The sequence below is a fragment of the Protopterus annectens genome, chromosome 11.part0 (assembly GCF_019279795.1).
Source record: "Protopterus annectens isolate FY-2018-M chromosome 11.part0, PAN1.0, whole genome shotgun sequence".
NCBI lineage: Eukaryota > Metazoa > Chordata > Ceratodontiformes > Protopteridae > Protopterus > Protopterus annectens.
This window is the reverse complement of record NC_056745.1, coordinates 233016941-233037629: the sequence shown is the minus strand read 5'-3', so window position 1 is coordinate 233037629 and position 20689 is coordinate 233016941. Positions and strand designations below refer to the sequence as shown.

At 40.3% G+C, this 20689-nt stretch overlaps 1 protein-coding gene across 1 annotated transcript in view; it reads left to right on the top strand.

The window, feature by feature from the left end:
* The window catches only part of PLEKHG7 (pleckstrin homology and RhoGEF domain containing G7), a 1339509-nt gene that overhangs the window by 1273692 nt on the left and 45128 nt on the right, over positions 1–20689 (top strand). Inside the window, exon 16 of the mRNA XM_044087653.1 lies at positions 7880–7977. Coding sequence (XP_043943588.1) covers positions 7880–7977 — 98 coding nt within the window. The remainder of the gene's footprint in view (positions 1–7879; positions 7978–20689) is intronic.

Here is a 20689-nt window from a genome sequence, read left to right as displayed (position 1 = left end):
GTCTTAGATTTTCTGACTAAGCTTTTTAATGAAGGTGCAACAGCGGGTACAATTTGAGTTCAACTAGCTGCTATATCAAACTATCATATTAGGGAAATGGGACTAAAAATTATGTCCCAGAGACTTTGTAAAGCATTCTTAAAGGGTATGTTTTTACTAAGGCCTTCAATAAAAAACCTCCAGTACCATGGGACCTAAATTTTGTTTTATTTCTATTGATTCTACCTCCCTTTGGACCTACATCATCATGTGACATAAGGTTTTTGTCGTGGAAGACAGCATTATTGGTTGCCATTACGCCTGCGAGACGAGTGTCTGAACTTCAAGCTTTGTCTATACACCCCCCGTACATGACCTTTCACAAAGATAGAGTTTCCTTAAATCCAACCATCTTTTCTGCCAAAGGTGTGTTCAGAAGCCAATTTAATATTCTTCCCAAACTATGGCAACAAGGCAGAATATAAACTACACCAGTTAGACTTACATAGACAATTGCATTTCTAGCTGCATGGAACAAAAGTTTTCAGAAAGTCAGACCAACTTTTTGTATCTTTCTCAGACAAAAAGAGAGGATCCCCAGTAACTAAGGTCACACTTTCTAAATGTCTTACAGACTGTTTCACTTGTACATACACATCTCAGAACAGAGAACTTCCAGGGATAGTGAAAGGCCATTCCACAAGAGCTATTTCAACCTCATCTGCCTTCCAGGCAAGGTTACCTATGGATTCCATTTGTGCAGTAGCAACATGGGTAAAGCCTCATACCTTTATCACTCATTACAAAGTCAATTTGGCCTCCAGGAACAGGGCCTCCTTTGGGTCCACAGTTATGAATAGTATTTTCCCTTGAGCCACCCAAGAAAGAAGTTGCTAGGGATGCTGTCCCAACCAGCAATGAATGAAGGCAATATAGGACAACATAAAATTAAGAAGTTATGTACTCACCATAAAGTTCTGTGTTTGTTGTCCATCTCACCTTCATTCTTGCATCCCACCCTCCTTCCCCCACATTTGCTCCTGGAGGATCGGGCAGTTTTTGGGCAAATTGGTTATTGTGTCTCTGAATTCCTTCTTAGTCCCTTTGGATATGATGGCATGTTTAGAGATAATAAGTATGCTTTTGTCCTGCAAACAAGATCTGGGTAATCTTCCCTGAGCATCATAGGATAGGGTATAGGCACGAGCCGGTGGAAGCTCTCAAGCTCTTGAATAAGGCCAAGTCCGAACCGATTCTCAGTTTCGAACCAGCAATGATTGAAGGTGAGATGGACAACAAACATGGAACGTTATGGTGAGTACATAACTTCTTATTAAATCACATGGCCATAACAACCTGTGCTGGTCGGTTATAGCCTTTAAAATTTCATTTGTTTATTTTGTTGTCTTAAAGGTAACTTGTTTGATACTGTAGATCTGTTTACAGCATTGCTGTGCTAAGCCCTGAATATAAAGTACTTTGCTTATTTAGTATACAATGCCTTAAAATTGTGTTGTGAATGCTTCAAGGCAGATCACTTAGTATCTTTCACCTGGGTAAAGTGTTAATGTTCATCATTTGATCACTGCTGCAGTGTTATATAGTTTATATCCTGCTAAGGATATTCATAACAGCCAGACAGCTTCCAAAAACTTCAAGTGTACCTTCCACATGCCCAAATGATTACTTAGCTTGAGTTTTTATAAAGAAAAAGAGTGGTTTGGGTGCAGTGCTCTTCTTAGCTTTCCTAACACCAAAGAACACTCCTCTTGTGGGCTTTCAAGGACTGATGATTGGCTAACACTTTCCATTGCTGGACAGTGTTAATGGTTTCCTTGTTATAGTCCAACATCAGTAAATCCACTGAGACATAAAAGCATTTTGTGGCAGGACATTTACTTTTCCGAATAGAATGGCAGCATGCTGAAATTACACATAATGCAAATCTAAATAATTTCTAATATGGCAGACTTAAGTAGATGAAGCAAGGCACTAGTCAACTTATGTGGCACCTTCTGAAATATCCTTTCCAACCATAATATTCATATTCTTTTTTTTAAACACCTTTATTGAATTATCACTTGTGACATAGGCAAACTTACATTTATATACAATCAAACTATATCAACAATTCACATTTACAAATGTTATGCATCACGTATATTGTTATATATCCTAAATTCTAAGCAACAACATGAACTATTCTGTTCCTGCCTTCTCTTAAAACTCATTCCTCCTCCAAATCATTTTTCTTCATGTTTTTTCCCACAATTTCCATTTCTTTCTATGTAATTTACTCCTACTTTTTTATAAAGATCCACCTCCTGTTCTTTTATCTCTGTTACAGTATTCCCCATCACACAATTCTATTTTAATAAATGAAATAGTATCAATGTAAAATAAAACTACAAGCACAAAATTGTCTAACACTTCTTAGGCAACCATTCCCTCAATGCATAGATGTAAAATGTCTCTTATGCTGTCCAATACATCATATTTAATTTTGCAAGTAGTCTTCCTACTTTTTGTCTTATGATTTTCAATGTATTTTCTGCCATTTTTGCTAACATTTTGCAAATGTTACCCTTTTTCCCTTTGTCTCGAATTAACCAATTAACCAGTCAATTAATTAACTAGTCCAATATTACTTTTATTTCTCTCAAAATAATTTGAGAATTACTAATAACACATTACAAAACTCATACAGGAAAAATTGATTATGAGATCTGCCTTTACAATGTAATCCTATTTACACTCCAGTAATTCCAGAAAGAAAATAACCTATTTGTTAAAATTTACACATGCATATTTGTAAAGACTTCTGGATACAGTTACAATATAGTGGTTACCATTGGTTTGAGGCAACTACCAATTCTTATCGGTTAGCATCCACTACTTGAATGAAGTTTTCCATATATGTAACCACAGTTTTACTAATAATTAAATCCTTTTTTTTTACAAACCTCATGTCAGTTTCTTTTCACAAACTGTGGAATATGCATGAAGATATTGTGATTTCCTGAAACAAAATAAATACCTTTACTTGAACTTAACTATATACTACAAAACACCTAATTCTCAGATTAGCAGTCAATGGTTAGCTACAAGTCGAACCTAAATCTTCTGATTTACGTAACTTAAGTCTTTCACTTGTTTTTCACTGTAAACATACAAAAAAATTGTAGCTTTAAATATTTCAGCCATACAACAATGTATTCTTGTTTACTTACTTATATTTTAAACATATATAGTGCAAACAGCAGAATTTTCTTTCCATTACAACCCTATTTTTTCATCAGTTACAGATTTAATTGTGGCTAGAATCTGGAACAATTCTTACACTCTTGTCTATTTCGTGTGTCAAAACATGACTGTTTTTTATCCCACTCAAGTTAGTGAAGCATCACCAGTGGTTAGTATGTAAAACTACCTTTTACATGGCTCTGGTTCTTGTCTTTGCATCTCTAGCCTGTGAAAGCATATTGGAAAATAACTATTTAATACCACACAGATATGTGACTAATTTTGTCCCTGTTATAATACTAATTAGTTAAACCTGCTGCAGATTCCAGTTTACCTGGGATATTCACCTTTTAACAATAAGAACAAAATGCAAATTCAATCAAAGCTTTTGCCAAAAGACTATGTCATGTACCGGGGATTTTACACTTGCATATTTCATTCTCTTTCGGCAATAAAGTTTAAAAAATCTGGTCTGTGATCATACTGAGTGGCATGATTTAATACTCTGGTGTTATTAAGCTTGCAAATCAATCTCTATACAACTAAAACATTCCAATAAAATGTTAGCGTGAAACATGTAACCCATATGCTAATTATTTTTTATCAACAAGTACAGTCTGTAAAAATCACATTTTACCAAGAAATCTGAATACTCTTAGTTTTATAGCGAATACATTTCACAATAGCATGTTCTTTAGTTTCTAGAGCCCTGGATACTCAAAACACTTATTTTTTTATTGCATCTTCCAGAACAGACAAAACATGATTTACTGTTTAGTACTTATAAACTCTACATGTTTACATATTACAGATGTTTAATGTTTTAGAGAAAACATATCTTGAGTGTACATGACTTTTTGTTACCAATAGCTCAGCAGTCTTATGTGCAAGCATTTTTGCAATTACGTTTTCTGGTTCATATCTCATGAAATGGCACTAACCTGCCCAAACAACTTACCTTCCCTTTATGAAGCCTTTAGCATTAAAAATGCTATGTAAGAAAAAAGCAAAAGATTCTTGCATAAACCTTAGATTGCCTTTATGATTATATGGGTGTGAGGTACCCCAATTCCACTTTTTAATTTTATGACTGAAAGTGAACTTTTTCTATGAAATTATTTTAAGCTGTGAAAAGTGACTGTGCCTTTTAATAACTTTCAAACAGGAGCATTATTTTGTACATTTGTGGGGAAAAGTGTTTAATTTAAAACTACTTTTTGCTTTCTAAAAGATGTGCCATTTTACTTTTGGAGCAGGGGTAAGCGTTTAACTTACTCTTCACTGTGCTTTTTTTGGGTAGAAAAAGGAACGTTTTACTACTTACCTGTTTTACCAACTTCTGCTGCCAGGCTTCCCTGGGAATCAATAACAAGTAGACTATGCCTTAACCACAGATGGGTGACAATGTTGTGGCCATTTCTGGTTCCTTAGACCATTCATCTTTTTATTTTGCTGACTCTGGTATAGGCCCCACAGCCACATTGAGCCAGGGATTAGACACACCTTCTGCAGCTGTTACAGTGTACTGGCTGGGCAAGGGAGAGCCAGTCTTGTTGGTCTTAGAAGAAGGAGCAGGGAATACCTCTTTGCTTAGACAGACTTGGATGCCTGTCCCTACAGAGGTTAGCATGAATTTTCTTTCAAAAAAGAAGCAAAAAGTTAAACATGTCTTCTCCTGCTTCTGTTAATTTGGACAAGCTCAGGATTTAGTTCAGGCTCTTGACCCTTCCAGTTCTGTTGTTGCTAATAAAAGAAAAAAAGGATTCCTCATTTGCTGGGGGGGGGTCAATATTCTGAACCACAAAATTAATGTGAAGGGATAACTGTTGTTTATTCTCCTCATGTTCTGTGGAAAGTGTGGCTCCTAATATTCATTTTGAAGACTTTTCTTTTTCTGAAGCTATTGCCAAAATGAGTCATTGTTTAAGTAGGAACAGAATAATAATCCACTTTCTCTTAAGAACTGTTATGATTTATTTCCACTGGAATTTCTTGAACCTAGGCCATTTCCTCCTGTTCTTCCAGCATTGCAGGATGCATTTAATGCAGCCAGTAACTTGAATAATAGTCAGACTGCTGCCTCAGGAAAGTGAACAGATTGTATAAAGTTCCTCAACCTCACAAGCTTTTATATTCTATTCCTAGATCAGACCTGGCAGTGATTTCTCCGGTAATCCCATCTGCTGCCAGTCATCTGGTTAATACTAATCCCTCCCATTCTGACATGGATGGGAAGGCTTTTGATAGATTTGGGGAAATGTTCTAAAACATTTATTTTTAGAATTCACAGCTGTCGAGCTCTTATGTTGAAGTTTATGCTTGCCTGTTTTGAGAACATGAGGAACATCATGGCATCTTTTTCCTCATCTGAGGAAAAATATCTTTGAGTAACCATATTGCTTCTGTTTCTTGATTGGCTACCCACTCTTTGAAATGTGCTTATGATTCCGCTGATGCCACTTCCAGGGCTGCTATGAGAAGGTTTGCTTGGTTGCATGCTCAGAATCTCCCTGAGGATGTTAAAGCTGAAATTTAGATTTTTTTTCTTAAACAGAGAAACATCTGCTGCAGAAGTCCTTAAAAAGTGTGATGAGAGAGGCAAAGCTGATTTAGGACATTTCAGCCTTCCTTCTCCAAGTTTGTCAAGGAGTTCAATGCTACCTTTACAGCTTTTTATAAAAGCAACTAAGCAAACATATCAAGTCACTGGTATGCAGACTTTTAAAAAAACAGTGACAGAGGTGTTCCAAGAATAAGGAGGAACCCTCCTCCCCCCCAAAAAGTATAGTCTTACAAGTCTGAATCACTGTCTTCAAAATCATTCCACCCTTCCCACCCAGGCAAGCCTTTACTCCTTCCCAGAAATCTGAACTTCCATTTCTGTGTTTGGCAACAATAGTTTCACAAAAATGGGGTTTGAAAGTAATGCATCATAGATATAGATGCAGTGGAAATGTTAACATGAAAACAGTGTTACTGATTGCTCTGCCTTTTGCAAGAATAGTACCTGAGTTGCAGGCTCTTATGACTGTCAACGTTATCTTATTTTCAACAAAGATGTTTCATTTAGAACTAATACGTTATTTATGCCCAAAGTGATATCTGAGTTTACTTTGAGCCAAACTGTCAACTTTCCTGCCCTCTTTCCAGAATCTAAAAATGAGGGAGAAAGGATACTACAAACTTTGGATATCCACAGACAACCGAGATTTTCCTGACAGAACGAAACCATTTACAAACTCTGATCAGTTGTTTATTTTTTTCTGAAGCTCAGAAGAAAAGATGACGTGTGTCAAATCAGAATATTTTCAAATGGTTGTCTTTTACTATTACCTTTTGTTATACCCCTTATAACATGGTAATTCCAGGCATGGCCAAGGATCATTCTACCAGGGCCTTGACTTCACTGTAGATTTTTGGAAAGGGTTGGATTGTAGAAGTATTCTACAAACAACTTGGCCCTCTATAAATACCTTTACAAAATACTACATGCTAGATTCCTTCTCCAGGTCTGGGACAGGCTTTGCTGAGGCTAATCTGGACCACCATCCTTTCTGCTCCCAGTCAGTGTAAGCTATGGTAGTCTACCCATATAGCAAAGGCTGCTGCAGCTGTGATCAAATCATGAACATAGTGTAGTAGCATAAGTAAACTTACCATAACAGTAAATGTTGAAATGTTCACTGCAGCAGTAGTGATCCCTCCCTCCACCCCACTTATTTTGTATGTTTTTGTTCCCATGGTGAGAACATGTATTTTTATTTTCCTTGCATTAACCTTTTCAGGATGCTAGCCTCCCTCTTTCTCATTTGGTATGAAAGCTCTATAGGGCTTGGCATCCAAACTGTTCTTGATTTTCAGCTCATAACAGCTCGGGTAAGTAGAAGGTGCCCTTGATGTTTTGAAAGCTGGACGGCTGTTATATCCTTAGCAGTATCTAACCCATATAGCTAAGTCTATTGCAGCAGTGATCATTTGAGCATCCACTGTTATGGTAAGTTTACTTACAGAACTGTAGTTTTAACTGACTGATAGTAATTCAAACATTATGGCATGCTTAATGCATGCTTACTTATGTGTACCAGCCAGCTGTTGACTTAGAAAGAGAGAAAAGAAAGCAAATGCAATCCATTCAAACACATTTAAATTATTAACCATGGACTTTAGCTATCTGAGATACCTTGTTATATAGTGTGATGACCACCTATGTTACCTACTTATATTTTTCTGTATTTCATTTACAAACCTGTGGCAGACTAGTTATCTACAACATTAAGTTCATGTTTCTTACCTACTGTGTGACTTCATCCTATTCCTTCTGTATTCTGACGGGCTGCTTAACATTTAATCTCCTCTTTACCACTGTTGTACAAGTCTGTATTCATATTTGAAGGAAACTCAGAAGGTTTGATGCTGAAACATTAGACAGTCGGCAACAAGGTATGTTGATGCAACAGGTTCAAGTTATGCAAAGATGTGTGATCAAGGGTCTTGTGGTTCCATGCATTTAATTTCTTTAAAGGTATTATTTTCAAGTATTAAATTACATATTAAGTTCTATAGTTTTTTTTCTTAGTAATATGCCTGTTTTTGCAAAAAGGTTGGCTGACATAAGTTCTCAAAAGACTGACTTTTATGTATCTTCTTGTTTGATTAGCTTGTGGAACACAGAATGCTTTTTTGATATTACTGCAAAATAGATACCAGCAGTGTACAGGAGTTTTCTTATTCCAAGCACAAACTGAAATCATAAAGGTAAGTACTGTTTGCTCACATGCTGATGCTTCGTGCTTTGAAGTTGAATATATTTGATGTAATATTACTTATATGAAGCATTTCGTCAGCAGAAAAATGTCACATATAATGACTACAAATGAATTATAAGTAGCTAGGTTAAAAAAACAAATGTAGCAGGAATCATGATATTCATGTCTGAGGAAAACTTTACACCTATTTCAGTATTCCTTCTTCTGAGCCATACATGAAACTATGTTACAAGGAATCTGCAAAATTTTATCAATAAGTGTAGAAATCTTGCAGTCCTACATTTGAGCTTGCTGAATGGTTAACTCTAGAAGAAAGGTGTATTCGTTGACTTTGCTCAGTCAGTGTGCAACATTTAAAGTAGGCCAAAAAAGTGTCCTTTTGGTCTAGGGCATTTCTGATATTGAGGAAAGTAATCATGCTGCACCCCCCCCCCCCCTGCATTCGAAAACCTTCGCCATCGCCCATTATTGCCACAGAACCATCAGAAACTTTACTGTGTGTAAACACAGGATTGAGGACTGCAGTCATAATATGTGTGGTGGATGATTGTTCAGAAATGATGCAAAAGCATCAAGATGGAGTTCTTATATTGTACGTGTGTGGGAGTATCACTGTGCTGACTGCAATGACTCTGCTAACATTCTGAATAAAGGTAGCACACTTTCTATATCTCTTTTTTTCACTGACAAAGGGGATCTTACTAGTTACTCTGCTTGCTATGAATCCTTCTATGTTGAGTCTGCATATTTCACTCTTACCACATTTGTTATCAATACCACCAAAATATATACCTAGCATCTTATTCAGACTGCTTCTTCTCAGCTGTCAGAAAATCATTCATACTGCAGCACTTACAATTCAGGTCTCAAAACTCATCCTTATCTATCTTCTTTATTAATATAAAAATTTTACCCAACAGAATTAAAGAGCACTGACATTTCCTGTTGCCTCTTTCCATACAGCTACAAACCACTATGTAAACCTAACAATGATTCTTGCTTACTTCATATTTCCTAACAAATACTTAATAGGGATATTATATGCATCTGTTTAATCTAATAATGCTGGATGTGAAGTTGTTAAATCTCGCCGTTTATTCTCACTGATTGATCGGCTCCGACACGGCCTATAGCAAAAGCTCAAGGTTTGCCAGTAGCTCAAGACCAAGCCCCTTATCCCACAATGCACTGCTGGAATTACCTGAGATCTAGTTTGCCATGGCAAGAGATCTCGGTGAGCCAGTCAGCTCGGACCATATTTTGCTTAAATCGCAAGTTTAAAAATTTCTTTCTCCTTCTTTTTTATATATATAATTTTCTATCTAATGTGTGTGTGTGTTTCACGTTAAAATACTGTAGTTATACGTAGGATAGATTGTAGTAGGTACTGCCCTGTGTTGGCTTAGTTTCTTAGAGTATTGGGCCTTTTGTTAGCCCTATTTAGATTTAACAAATTTCTTCTTGTTATTAGTACTTTTTTAGTGTGGGCCTAGTTAACCCTGTATTTAACCTCTGCAAGTTATTTCTGTGGTGTGTCTGTTTCAAACTTGGATTACTCTTTGAACATGTCGGATGAGAGGGAGAAGTCTCATCCCAAATCGGGGTTTAAGAAATGTCCAGATTGTGGACAGAAAATGTCCATCACTGACAGGCATGTCCACTGTTTTTACTGTCTGGGGGCTAAACACCTCCAAGACTCTTGCAGTATTTGCCACTCATTTTCCTCTAGGGTACTCTTAGAGAGAAGGAGAAAACTTATTGATAGGGGGTTGCTGCAGCATACTTTCTCTGAAGCGTTGGGTAGCCAGGAAGGTGCTAGCACTTCCACAAAATCATCTAAATCTTCTGGAGATTCTAAAGTTTCAAAGAAGGCAAAAAGAATGGAGGGTACAGGGTCATCGGTTCCACAGTCTTCAGAACCGAGTGTCCCTTTGGTTCAGAGCCAGCTCCCAGTCTTGGAGCCGATCTCTGAGGTTCCCTCATCTCCTCTGCTCCAGTCAGCACCTTCGGTGCATTGCTCGAAGTCTTCGGTCAGCCACTCAGATATGGATATGGATCGGCTAGTGCAGAAGCTTCTACGGGCACCAGGACTTGCTAAGTTGTTGTCGGCCCGACCCTTTTGTCAGAGCCGAAGACCATTGAACCGGACTTGACTAGTCTTCCTCTGAGCCGTACTGGACTCTCGGAGCCGAAGGAGCCCAAACCGATAGTTGTCGAACCTATGGAAGGGAGACCCACACCAGTGTTATCGGTTCCATCTACTTGGACGTCCTCGGTGCTGACCGAGGACGCTAGGAGCTGACACTCTCCTGTCAGGTCCGGGGAGGATAGTCAGACCGATTTGTCGGTGCCGACTCTTCCTCTCTGGGCTTCAGCTCAGAGGAGCTCGGCTCCTACCTTGGGCTCGGAGCCCATGGTTTCGGTGTGGGAGGATCGGACGGTCCCTCCGGATCTGTCTACCTCTTCTTGTCAGAGCCATGGTGCTTTCGATGCCATGAGGAGAGTCCTGTCTCCTAAGACATCATCGGCATCAGTTCGGGCTTCCTTCTCCCCTCAAGCACCTGTGTCCGCTTCTATGTCTTCTGGTCCCCCTAAGCGTAGAGACCCTGAGCCTCAAGTAGCCCCACAGGGTGCCCACTGTTCTTCCGGGACCTCCCCAGATCTCCCCACTGAGGAGGTACCCAGGAAGAGACTGTGCAAGAGGAGGCACTTGGACTCTCCACAGGAGTCTTTGACATCCAACACTGACTTGGATGAGTCAGAAGGTTCCCCTCGATCCCCCTCTGAGGATATCTCCTTTGCGGAGATATTAGAGATCCTGAATCATAGGGGCGATTGGCAGTTCAAAACCCCTACTGAGGACGAGTCAGTGCTCTTGAAGGCTTTTGGGTCTCAACCTTCCACTTCTTGGGTGTCTCCGCCTTATGATGAGCTCATGGAGCTGATCTCTCATAAGGCGTGGGAGTCACCGGAGGCCATGGAACCTGTCCCTCAGAAGCCGAATAAGTTCATCTCTGCCCTAGTGGACAAAGCCTTTTTGACCAAAGGAGTGCCTGCTGATGCCATGGTGGTAGCTGCAGCCACCAAAATGGAAGTGTCTGAAACATCCGTATCTATCCATCCTCCTAACAGAGATTCTAGGATCATGGATAGATATGGGAAACGCATGTTTAGTTCAGCGACTTTTTCTCTGCGATCACTGAACTATTTAACCCATTTCACGAGACTACAAAGAGATCTCCTGAAAGAGCTAGGAGATACTCTCCATGATGCGGTAGCTGCAGGGGTTGCTGACAAAGTCAAAACACAGCTCGCTACCCTAAACTCAGTTGTGAACTCGTCATGCGTCTCATATCTTATACAGCTGGTGGTTCGAGTAGAGCCACTAGTTCAGGCATTTCTCACGGAGACAAGCCTGGATGCATCTCTGTTCCTTTGCGGAGCCCTTTAAGTCTTCCTTTATCAACACCCCATTTGATGGCTCATCACTGTTTGGGCCTAAAGTAAAGGAAACTTTAACCAGGTGTGAGCAGGAAGATCAAGACCCTATCTGCCGTTGGAGTCCATTTTTCTACCCCTACTTGGCCCTATCCAAGGGCCCTAAGGGCGGGAAAAATGTGGTTCCGAAAAGCACAGGGAGCTTTACAGGACACACGTGGAGAAACCCCCTCTAGAGGTAGAGGAGGGGGTTATAACGGAAGGTGCCGCCCGCGCGGCAGAGGGGGTCCGCAGCAACAGGGTGACAGAGCCCAGTTCTCTAGTCAGCCCTACCAGCGCTCCTGAAAGGAGGCCCGGCTGTCCGGCTCTGGAGGCAGTTGGGGGTCACTTATCTTTGTACCCAGAAGCCTGGCTAAACATAACATCAGATACATGGGTACAAAGCATCATTTCCAGAGGATATTTCATACCGTTCTCTTCCCCTCCCACTCCTGTAAACAGAATCCCAGATGTTCCACCCAGTCTCAGGGAACAAGCAATCGTGGAGGTCCACAAATTGCTAGAAAAAAGAGTCATCCAACCAGTCCCAGCAGACCAAGTTGGATTCGGAACTTACTCAAGATTCTTTTTGGTACCAAAGAAAACAGGAGACTGGAGACCTATCTTGGACCTCAGCAGACTCAACCAATTTGTAAAGAAAGAGAAGTTCCAAATGGTCACGCTTCAGTCCATTCTTCCCTTCCTAGGGAAAGGCGATTGGATGTGCTCCATAGATCTCAAGGATGCGTACTGTCACATAGAGATGAACAGACCTCCAGGGATCACCTGCGTTTCCAGCTGGGAGCCAATCATTACCAGTTTCGAGCCCTGCCCTTTGGTCTCACTACAGCCCCCAGAGTGTTCACCAAATGCATGGCAGTGGTCACAGTTCACCTGAGGTGTCTAGGATTCCAGGTGTTTCCATACCTAGACGATTGGCTCCTCACCGCTACCACCAGACATCAATTGACTCAGGCAACACAATATACTCTGACACTCTGCCATCAATTAGGCATTACAATCAACTTCGAAAAGTCTGCCTTATTGCCATCGCAGCATACCGTTTTTATAGGAGCAGAGTTAGATACCTCAACCACCACTCTACATCTTCCAATCAAAAGAGTCTCACTTCTTCGCCAACAAGTCAACTCACTGGTGTCAAAGAACAAAGCTACAGCAGCAGAGGTCTTGAAGGTGCTAGGTTTGATGGCGGCAGCAATCCTGGCTGTACCACTCGCAAGGATGCATATGCGAATCCTTCAATGGCTCCTCTTCGCTCAGTGGTCTTACCAAAAGCTACCAATGCACCACATGATTCTCATCACAGATTCTTGCAAGAGAGACCTTCGATGGTGGTTGACGTCTCTTCATGTCACAATCGGAAAACCCTTTGTCCCTCCCTCCAGTAGCCACTGTAACCACGGACGCTTCCCTGATAGGGTGGGGGGGGAGGATTTTCAGGGAAACACTGCCCAAGGCACATGGACGGATCAAGAGTCACATCTGCATATCAATGTTCTGGAGTTGAGAGCAGTACTTCTAGCGTTGCAGTACTTTCAGGACTCTCTTCCTCTAGGGACAATTGCAATTCAGATGGACAATATGTCAGTGGTCTGGTACTTGAACAAGCAAGGTGGAACCAAGTCTTACCCCCTTTGTCGAGAAGCCCTCAGGGTATGGCAATGGGCTGTGTCGTCCCAGTGTTTTCTGTTAGCAAAGCACATCCCGGGGAAATCCAACGTGATAGCGGACAAGCTGAGCAGGACAATACTGTTGCCTCATGAGTGGTCTCTCAACCAACGAGTTGCGGATTTGATTTTTCGCAAATGGGGCCAGCCTTGCTACGACCTCTTTGCCAGTCACATCAATACCAAATGCAGAAGCTACTTTGCCCTAATACCACCTCCAGGACATTCCCAGAGAGATGCAGTCATACTCGATTGGCCCCCGGGTCTCCTATATGCATTCCCACCTATTCTATTGATACCCAGGGTTTTACAGAAAGCAAAATCACTGGGAAGGACAGTTATCCTCATAGCCCCCTACTGGCCTCAACAGATTTGGTTCCCCTTTCTTCACCATCATCTGCTGTAGGATCCAGTTCCAGACCTTCTGACACACCCATCAGGGGACCTCCATCCTTCACTGCAGTCCTTAAAGCTGACTGCTTGACTAATTCACTTCCTCTAATTGCCAGGCTTCATTCACTCTCAGATGATACAAGACAAATCTTTTAGTTTTCTCACACGCCATCCACCAGGAAACTATACCGCAGTAAGTGGAACAGGTTCTCAATTTGGGCCAATATACAGAAAATTGACCCTTTCCGAGCTCCTCTATCGTCCATTTTAGAATTTTTGACAAAGATTTTTAAGGAAGGAGCAGCAACTGCCACAGTTCGAGACCAGTTAGCCGCCATATCAGATTTCCACCTTGGATTCGATGGGTTAAACATTATGGGCCGTAAGTTATCTAAGGCTTTTCTTAAAGGTGTTTTTCACATAAGACCTCCTGTCAAAATCCCTTATTCTCCCTGGAATTTGAATTTTATGCTGTCTCAAATAATTCTTCCCCCCTTCGAACCAGCATCTTCTTGTTATCTGAAATATTTGTACTGGAAGACTATATTACTATATTTCTAGTGGTCATTACTTCTGCCCACAGAGTGTCAGAACTTCAAGCATTATGTATCAGACCTCCTTACATGATTTTCCATGCTGATAGAGTATCTCTCAGAACAAACCCCTCCTTTTTGCCTAAAGTCTGTTCTAAATCAAATATCAATCAGGTCATTGAGTTGCCAGTCTTTTATCCCAACCACTCTAACAAATTGGAATATATGCTGCATAAACTTGATGTACACAGACAGTTCAGATTTTATCTTGATAGAACTAAGGATATTAGAAAATCAGATCAACTTTTCATATCCTATTCGGAGGCCAGAAAAGGTAATCCAGTGGCTAAAACAACCCTATCTAAAATGGTTATCAGATTGTATATCCTTTGTTTATGCAAATGCAAAAATGCCATTGACACACAGACCTAAGGCTCATTCTACCGGAGCCGTTTCTACGTCTTCTACCTTTCAAGCTAAATTGCCCTTTGACAATATTTGTGCTGCAGCCACTTGGTCTAAGCCTCATACCTTTATCATGTATTACAAAGTCGATAAGGCTTCCAGGGACAGGTCTTCCTTTCGTTCCACAGTAGTGAAAAATGTACTTCCGTGAGCCACCCAAGATTGAGGGTGTAGGGACGCTACCCATCAGTGAGAATAAATGGCGAGATTTAACAACTTCACATAAAGAAGTTATGTACTCACCATAACATTCCATGTGAGTTGTTTATCTTGCCTTTATTCTCACGTCCCTCCCTCCTTCCCCCTCCTGACTGACAGTTGACTTACAGGCTAGTACCATCCTGGTTATTCAATACTTCTTCTTCCCCTTTGGGAAGTGCTTCCTTGTAGAAAAAGAAAAAAGGTATATATATACTCGCAGCAAACAAGATCTGAGGTAATTCCAGCAGTGCATTGTGGGATAAGGGGCTTGGTTTTGAGCTACTGGCAAACCTTGAGCTTTTGCTATAGGCCGTGTCAGAGCCGAGGATCGGCTCCGAACCCATCAGTGAGAATAAAGGCGAGATAAACAACTCACATGGAACGTTATGGTGAGTACATAACTTCTTTTTATAAGCCAGAAGGAGGCCTATATATAGTCCTTCGAGTCCTGCAGGACTGACGACCATTTTGACGAAAGCCCTTAATTTCTTCTGAGGTTCTACAGTTTGCACTGAAATGGTCCATCTGTAGGACTTGATGGCTCATACAATAAGCTTATGAAATGAGATTAGAGCAAAAGTTATGAGTGGCTGACTGAATTAAAGCAACTAATAGCACAAAAAAATACAAAAAACTTGTTTAACATAGGATGGCACTGCCTGCATTCCCAACAACCCATTTCTATATGCTTAATATAATTAGCTCTGAGGCCACCATAACCTAAATAAAGAACTCTCCAGTTCTGTTCATTTGTAGTAAATAGAGTCTGATATGAGGAGTTGGATAGAATATGATATACTGATGGAGATTTTTGCTTTTAAAGTAATGGTTTCATTGAAAAAATGATACCAATAATTTTAAAATTTAGCTCCATTTTCTTCATCAAAATCTACCTTTAAAACATTTACTGTGGCCACTGTCCTTTCACGGCAAAAGTCTGTCCTTCAGCAATAACTCTAAGCAAAATACCCTTTCACTCTATTCTTTACAACTTCCTGAACCACCAGGGAAGTACTGCCAAGCCAGCTATCTGGAATTTTGTAAATAATTATATGTCACTTGAAAATATTAATATGGTTTATATAGAAATGTGACACTGCCAGCCCAGTTATCTGGAATTTTGTAAATAATCATATGTCGTTTGTGAATAGTAATATGATTCATGTGCTTGTCTTACAAATGTAAAATAACTATATGTTATGTGGATATTAAACTACTGGTGTAGAAGTGTGTGTGTTGAACTGTATGTTATGTACTGAGATTCAAGAATGTAACCACAGTGTACCCTACTAGAAAAGAACAGAAATGTATATAAACTATATACCTGTGCAAATGTTTTAATAGTAAGGTGGAACATACAGAGTTAACTTGCAAAACTTCAAGAAACTAGGTTGAAATTAAAAGTGCTTTGTGATATGTTATAAAAAGTAGTGTTATTGCAGCAAGTAGACACAATGTCTAGAGCTAGAGGTTTTTCTATTGTCTTGAAAATAATTTTAATTAGTAGGTTTAATGTGTAAAGTGTTTTATTGCTTCCTAGCAGCTGCACATCTGAGAGATATGTAATTCTCACACAGAGATGATACAAACCTGTTGCTATCTGTTAGCCTGGGAACTGAAGATAGGTGACAAAGAGTGATGTCATCCAGGCTAACCCAGCAGTAAAATGTAATATTAATTTAATAGCTCTCTCAGAGAGGGAGAGCGGGCACTTTGTATTTTGTCCTGGACCTAGCAAGAACATCCACTCATCTGCATTTCCCTTGCTCTGTAAGTAACTTATTTAGGGCATAATATATTTTAGATATAGATTGGAATATAGTAAAGATTAGTTTAGATGTGTTCTGTATTTATTTGAGACTGTCCTGCAATGTTGTTTTAAAATATTTCCTGTGATTCTGAACTCTGCAGATACTGCGTTGATTGAGTATTGTATTGTTCTTTTATTATTTATTATTAAATATATTTAAACCTTTTAATTGTGGCTGGTTTGTTTAGAGATATTTAAGCTCTTAGAGTACTTCCATATGTATTTGGTGACACTGTACAGGCCACTCCTAAATAGCCTTGAAAGTCTTGGTCACACTTACCGTTTGGATAATAGTAGCATTACACAGTAGGAATGGGCACCCTTTGTAAGGGCCTTTATAGTAGCTGATAAGTAAGGGTGGCTGGTGGCAGCTGGTACTACCTTATAGTGTGGTCAGAAGGGGGCATAGCTACTAAACCTGTGGCAGCCTTCCCCAGGTGTATGTGTGTATTTGTATATAAATCATATCTCAAAGTGAGTGTGTCAGCTACTTGGGGAAGGCCACAAAGCATTGATTGGACAGAGGGGGTGCTGGGAGATCTTAGCTTAGCCATGCGGCTGAGATTTTAACCCTATAGCTGTGCCAGTGGGGTCTTATTGGGGATCTGGAGAAAGAGGCAGAAACCAGCCTCAGACTGACTGTGATCTCTGTGTGCTCTTAAGTCAAATTGTACTTTACTGTGTGTATACTTGTCATCTTCCCAATGTGTACGTCCCTCACTGGTGCTAGTGGTGAGGATTGAGGCTCCTTGATTACTGGGCCAGTGCAGGAGTGTCACATATTAATTGTTTGGCAGTGGTGGGATATCCACATCACATATTAATTGGTTGACAGAGGTGAGTTAGCCGCATGGCATATTAATTGGCTTGTAGTGGTGTATATATTGAATTCCTGTAGCTTGTTTACAGTGGTCACTGAAGGTGTTTGTACTCTCAGTCAGCCATGCAGAAAACATTCAGAGTTCATATCACAATTACTTATTTATTTTTTGTTAGCTTAGTCAGGGAGAGCAGGCAAGCATGTCAGTAGAAGAGTATGGCAAGCTGACACGAGCCAGTTGGCTGAGATGTGCCAGGCTAAAGGACTGGTGCATGCCAACTTGACTATAGCAGACATGATTGCAGCTTTAGTCACAGCTCCATCGCAGAATAGCAACCAGGATGACAATCAGACTGACCTTGGAGATGTACAACTCTCAGAAAATGGACAGCTCACCCTTGCCACAGAGGACTTAAAAATCCATCTGGAGTTAAAAAGACTTGAGTTGGAGGCCAAGCATTTGGAAATAGAAGCAGCAGAGAGACTGAGACATCTGGAAGCTGAGGAAAATGAGAAACTGCAACATCTACAGGCTGAGGAGAATGAGAGGCAGAGGCAATATGAAAAGGAGATGCTGACTCTTCACCAAAGTCATGGAGGTAATGGGGAAGGGAGTAACCGAACCCCAGAAGCAATAAAGATCAGTAAATTTCTTCTACAATTAACAGAGGGGCATAAGTTTGATAGTTTCATTCATATGTTTCAGAGGGTATGTAAATGGTGTAATGCTGACCAAGGACTCTGTGTACGGATCTTGATCCCCTTACTCCATGGTAAAGCTATAACTGTAATTTCTAAACTGCCTGATACTGATTATTTAAATTATAATGATGTAAAAAACTGTTTGCTGGAATTTTTTAAGTTAACACCTGAAGCTTATAGGAAAAAGTTTCATCAGCATAGATGCAAGGCAGATGAAAGTGTGTGTGTGAATATGTTGCTAAACTAAGTAAGCACTTATTTTCATAGGTGGGTGAGTCGATGTCAGGTCACCTGTTTTGAAGAGCTGGCAGACCATTTGGTGAGGGAACAAGTCCTTAGCACTTTGCCTGAGGACATGAAAACCTGGTTAGCTGATAGACAATTCAATACTGTAGAGGAGTTGGGGAAGAAGGAAGACCTATAACTAGCAAGCAGGGCATCACTGCACTGGAAGGGGACACCCAGTGCTGCTCATGGGTCCAAGGGAACCCATGGTGTGCAGCCCAGACTGCCCCAACAGAGTCCACCAGTAGCAAGGGAAGCCACTAGTCCAGGTGCATGTCCAGGACCAAGGGTTAAATTTTTAAATGCAACCAGTGGGGCCATGTAGCATATAGATGTCTACAGAGGCAAGGTGGGGAACAAAAGGTGAGAGAGCCAGTAAGTGGGAATGACAAAATGCCAACATTAGGTTGTCTCAAGACAACAAGGGTACCAAACTACCACACGAGGTTATATCCTATCTTAGTGAATGGGAAAGAGACCATGGCTAAGAGAGACACAGCCTCTAACCTAACCATTGTGAAGCCTGCAATGGTTACAGAGGAACACTACTTGCTTGGGCAATCTAATTCAGTCAGAGCTTTAGGAGAGACCTCATTCCAAATACCTTTGGCTAGGGTTCACCTTGACTGGGAGGGTGGAAAAGGAAACCAGCAAGTAGGTGTGTTGGAGGATATCCCTGTAGATGTTCTGATAGAGAATGATTTTGATAATGCAGTACCATGTGTTCATGCAGTTACATGCAGTCAAGCTTGGAGACAAGCATGTGGGTCTGGTAGCCTGGGGAGACCCTTTCAGACAGCACACTTGCAGCCAGGACTGTATAAAAGTGATGACAATGTAAGGAATACATCTGAGACAGCCATTAGATATATTACTTCGTTTAATGTAAAGTCAGGTCCTATCAAACAAATTATATTTAACAATTGGGCCATTCTTATGGCCTCTGATGAGTTGAAGGCTATCTTGGGTGATAAACCACGCTTTGCATATAGAAATATGAAGACACTTAAGAGCATGTTATGTTATAAGGACTTTAGTAGATCCATGCACGTACCCTTTTCAGTGAATTGTGGCACTATTAAGTGTTTTAATTGTATGTGTTGTGCTGATATTCTTAGTAATGATAGTGACACTTCTATACATCCCACTCATGGCAATGTTTTTAAGTTTAAAGTATCAGCCACTTGTACTACATCTTCTGTGGTCTATTTGGCTACATGTGTCTCCTGTCCTTCGTTTTATGTGGGTAAGACTACCCGTAAATTGAAGGAGCGTATTACTGAACATAAATCGGAGATTAGAAGATGCTATGATAAGAATGCCTTATATAAACATGTATCTATTTTTGGTAATGAACATAAATTTAAGTTTAGGATGATTGACATTGTATATCCTACATTAAGGGGTGGTGATATTAACAATCAGTTAGAGACTAAGGAATATGAATGGATATTGAGATTTGCTGCTGATTCACCACCAGGTTTGAACAGCATGGTTAGCCTTAAACCAATATTAGTTAAACTACAAAATACCAAATTGTGATGTAATTGTTCATGAATTATGTATGTTATATAGAATAGACTCTTATGCTCTAGTTTTATAATATTTTATATTCTGTATTTTATTTTTGTGTTGTCACATGATTTTTTCGCTGCTGATCATGTGACTGATGACCTGTATTTAAAGTGTGAAATGTTTGATGCTATGTTTTAGTATTGAAGAAGGGTTCTGCCCGAAAGCTTTGCTTTATAAAGTGGTTTTCTCTACCAAGTGTTTGTGTTACTTCTAGCCATAGCCCATGATATTCCCTTTTTAGGTCATCTGGACATAAAATGTACAAAGAAATGTATTATGCAGACCTTCTATTGGCCTGGGATTTCCAGAGATGTAACAGGGTACTGTAGGACCTGTGAGCAGTTCCAAAGGGTAGGCAAGGCAGGAGACAAGGTGAAAAGCTTCTTTGATGCCTTTGCCTGTGATTGAGGAGCCATTTCAGAGGGTAGCTATGGATATTGTGGGGTCTCTAAATACCCCAAGTTCCACAGGGAAAAAGTATATCCTAGTGGTAGTAAATTATGCTACCAGATACCATGAGGCAGTGGCTCTGTCCTTCATTGAGGCAGAAAAGGTGGCAAAATGTTTTGTTAGAGATTTTCAGCAGGGTAGGTTTCCCAAAAGAAATACTGACTGACAGAGGTATCAATTTCATGTCAGACCTGCTGGCCTGTCTGTGGAAGTACAGACAGTGGGGTGAAACACCTAAAGACCACCCCCTACTATCCCCAGGCTAATGGTCTTGTTGAGAGGTTAAACTCTACACTTAGGAT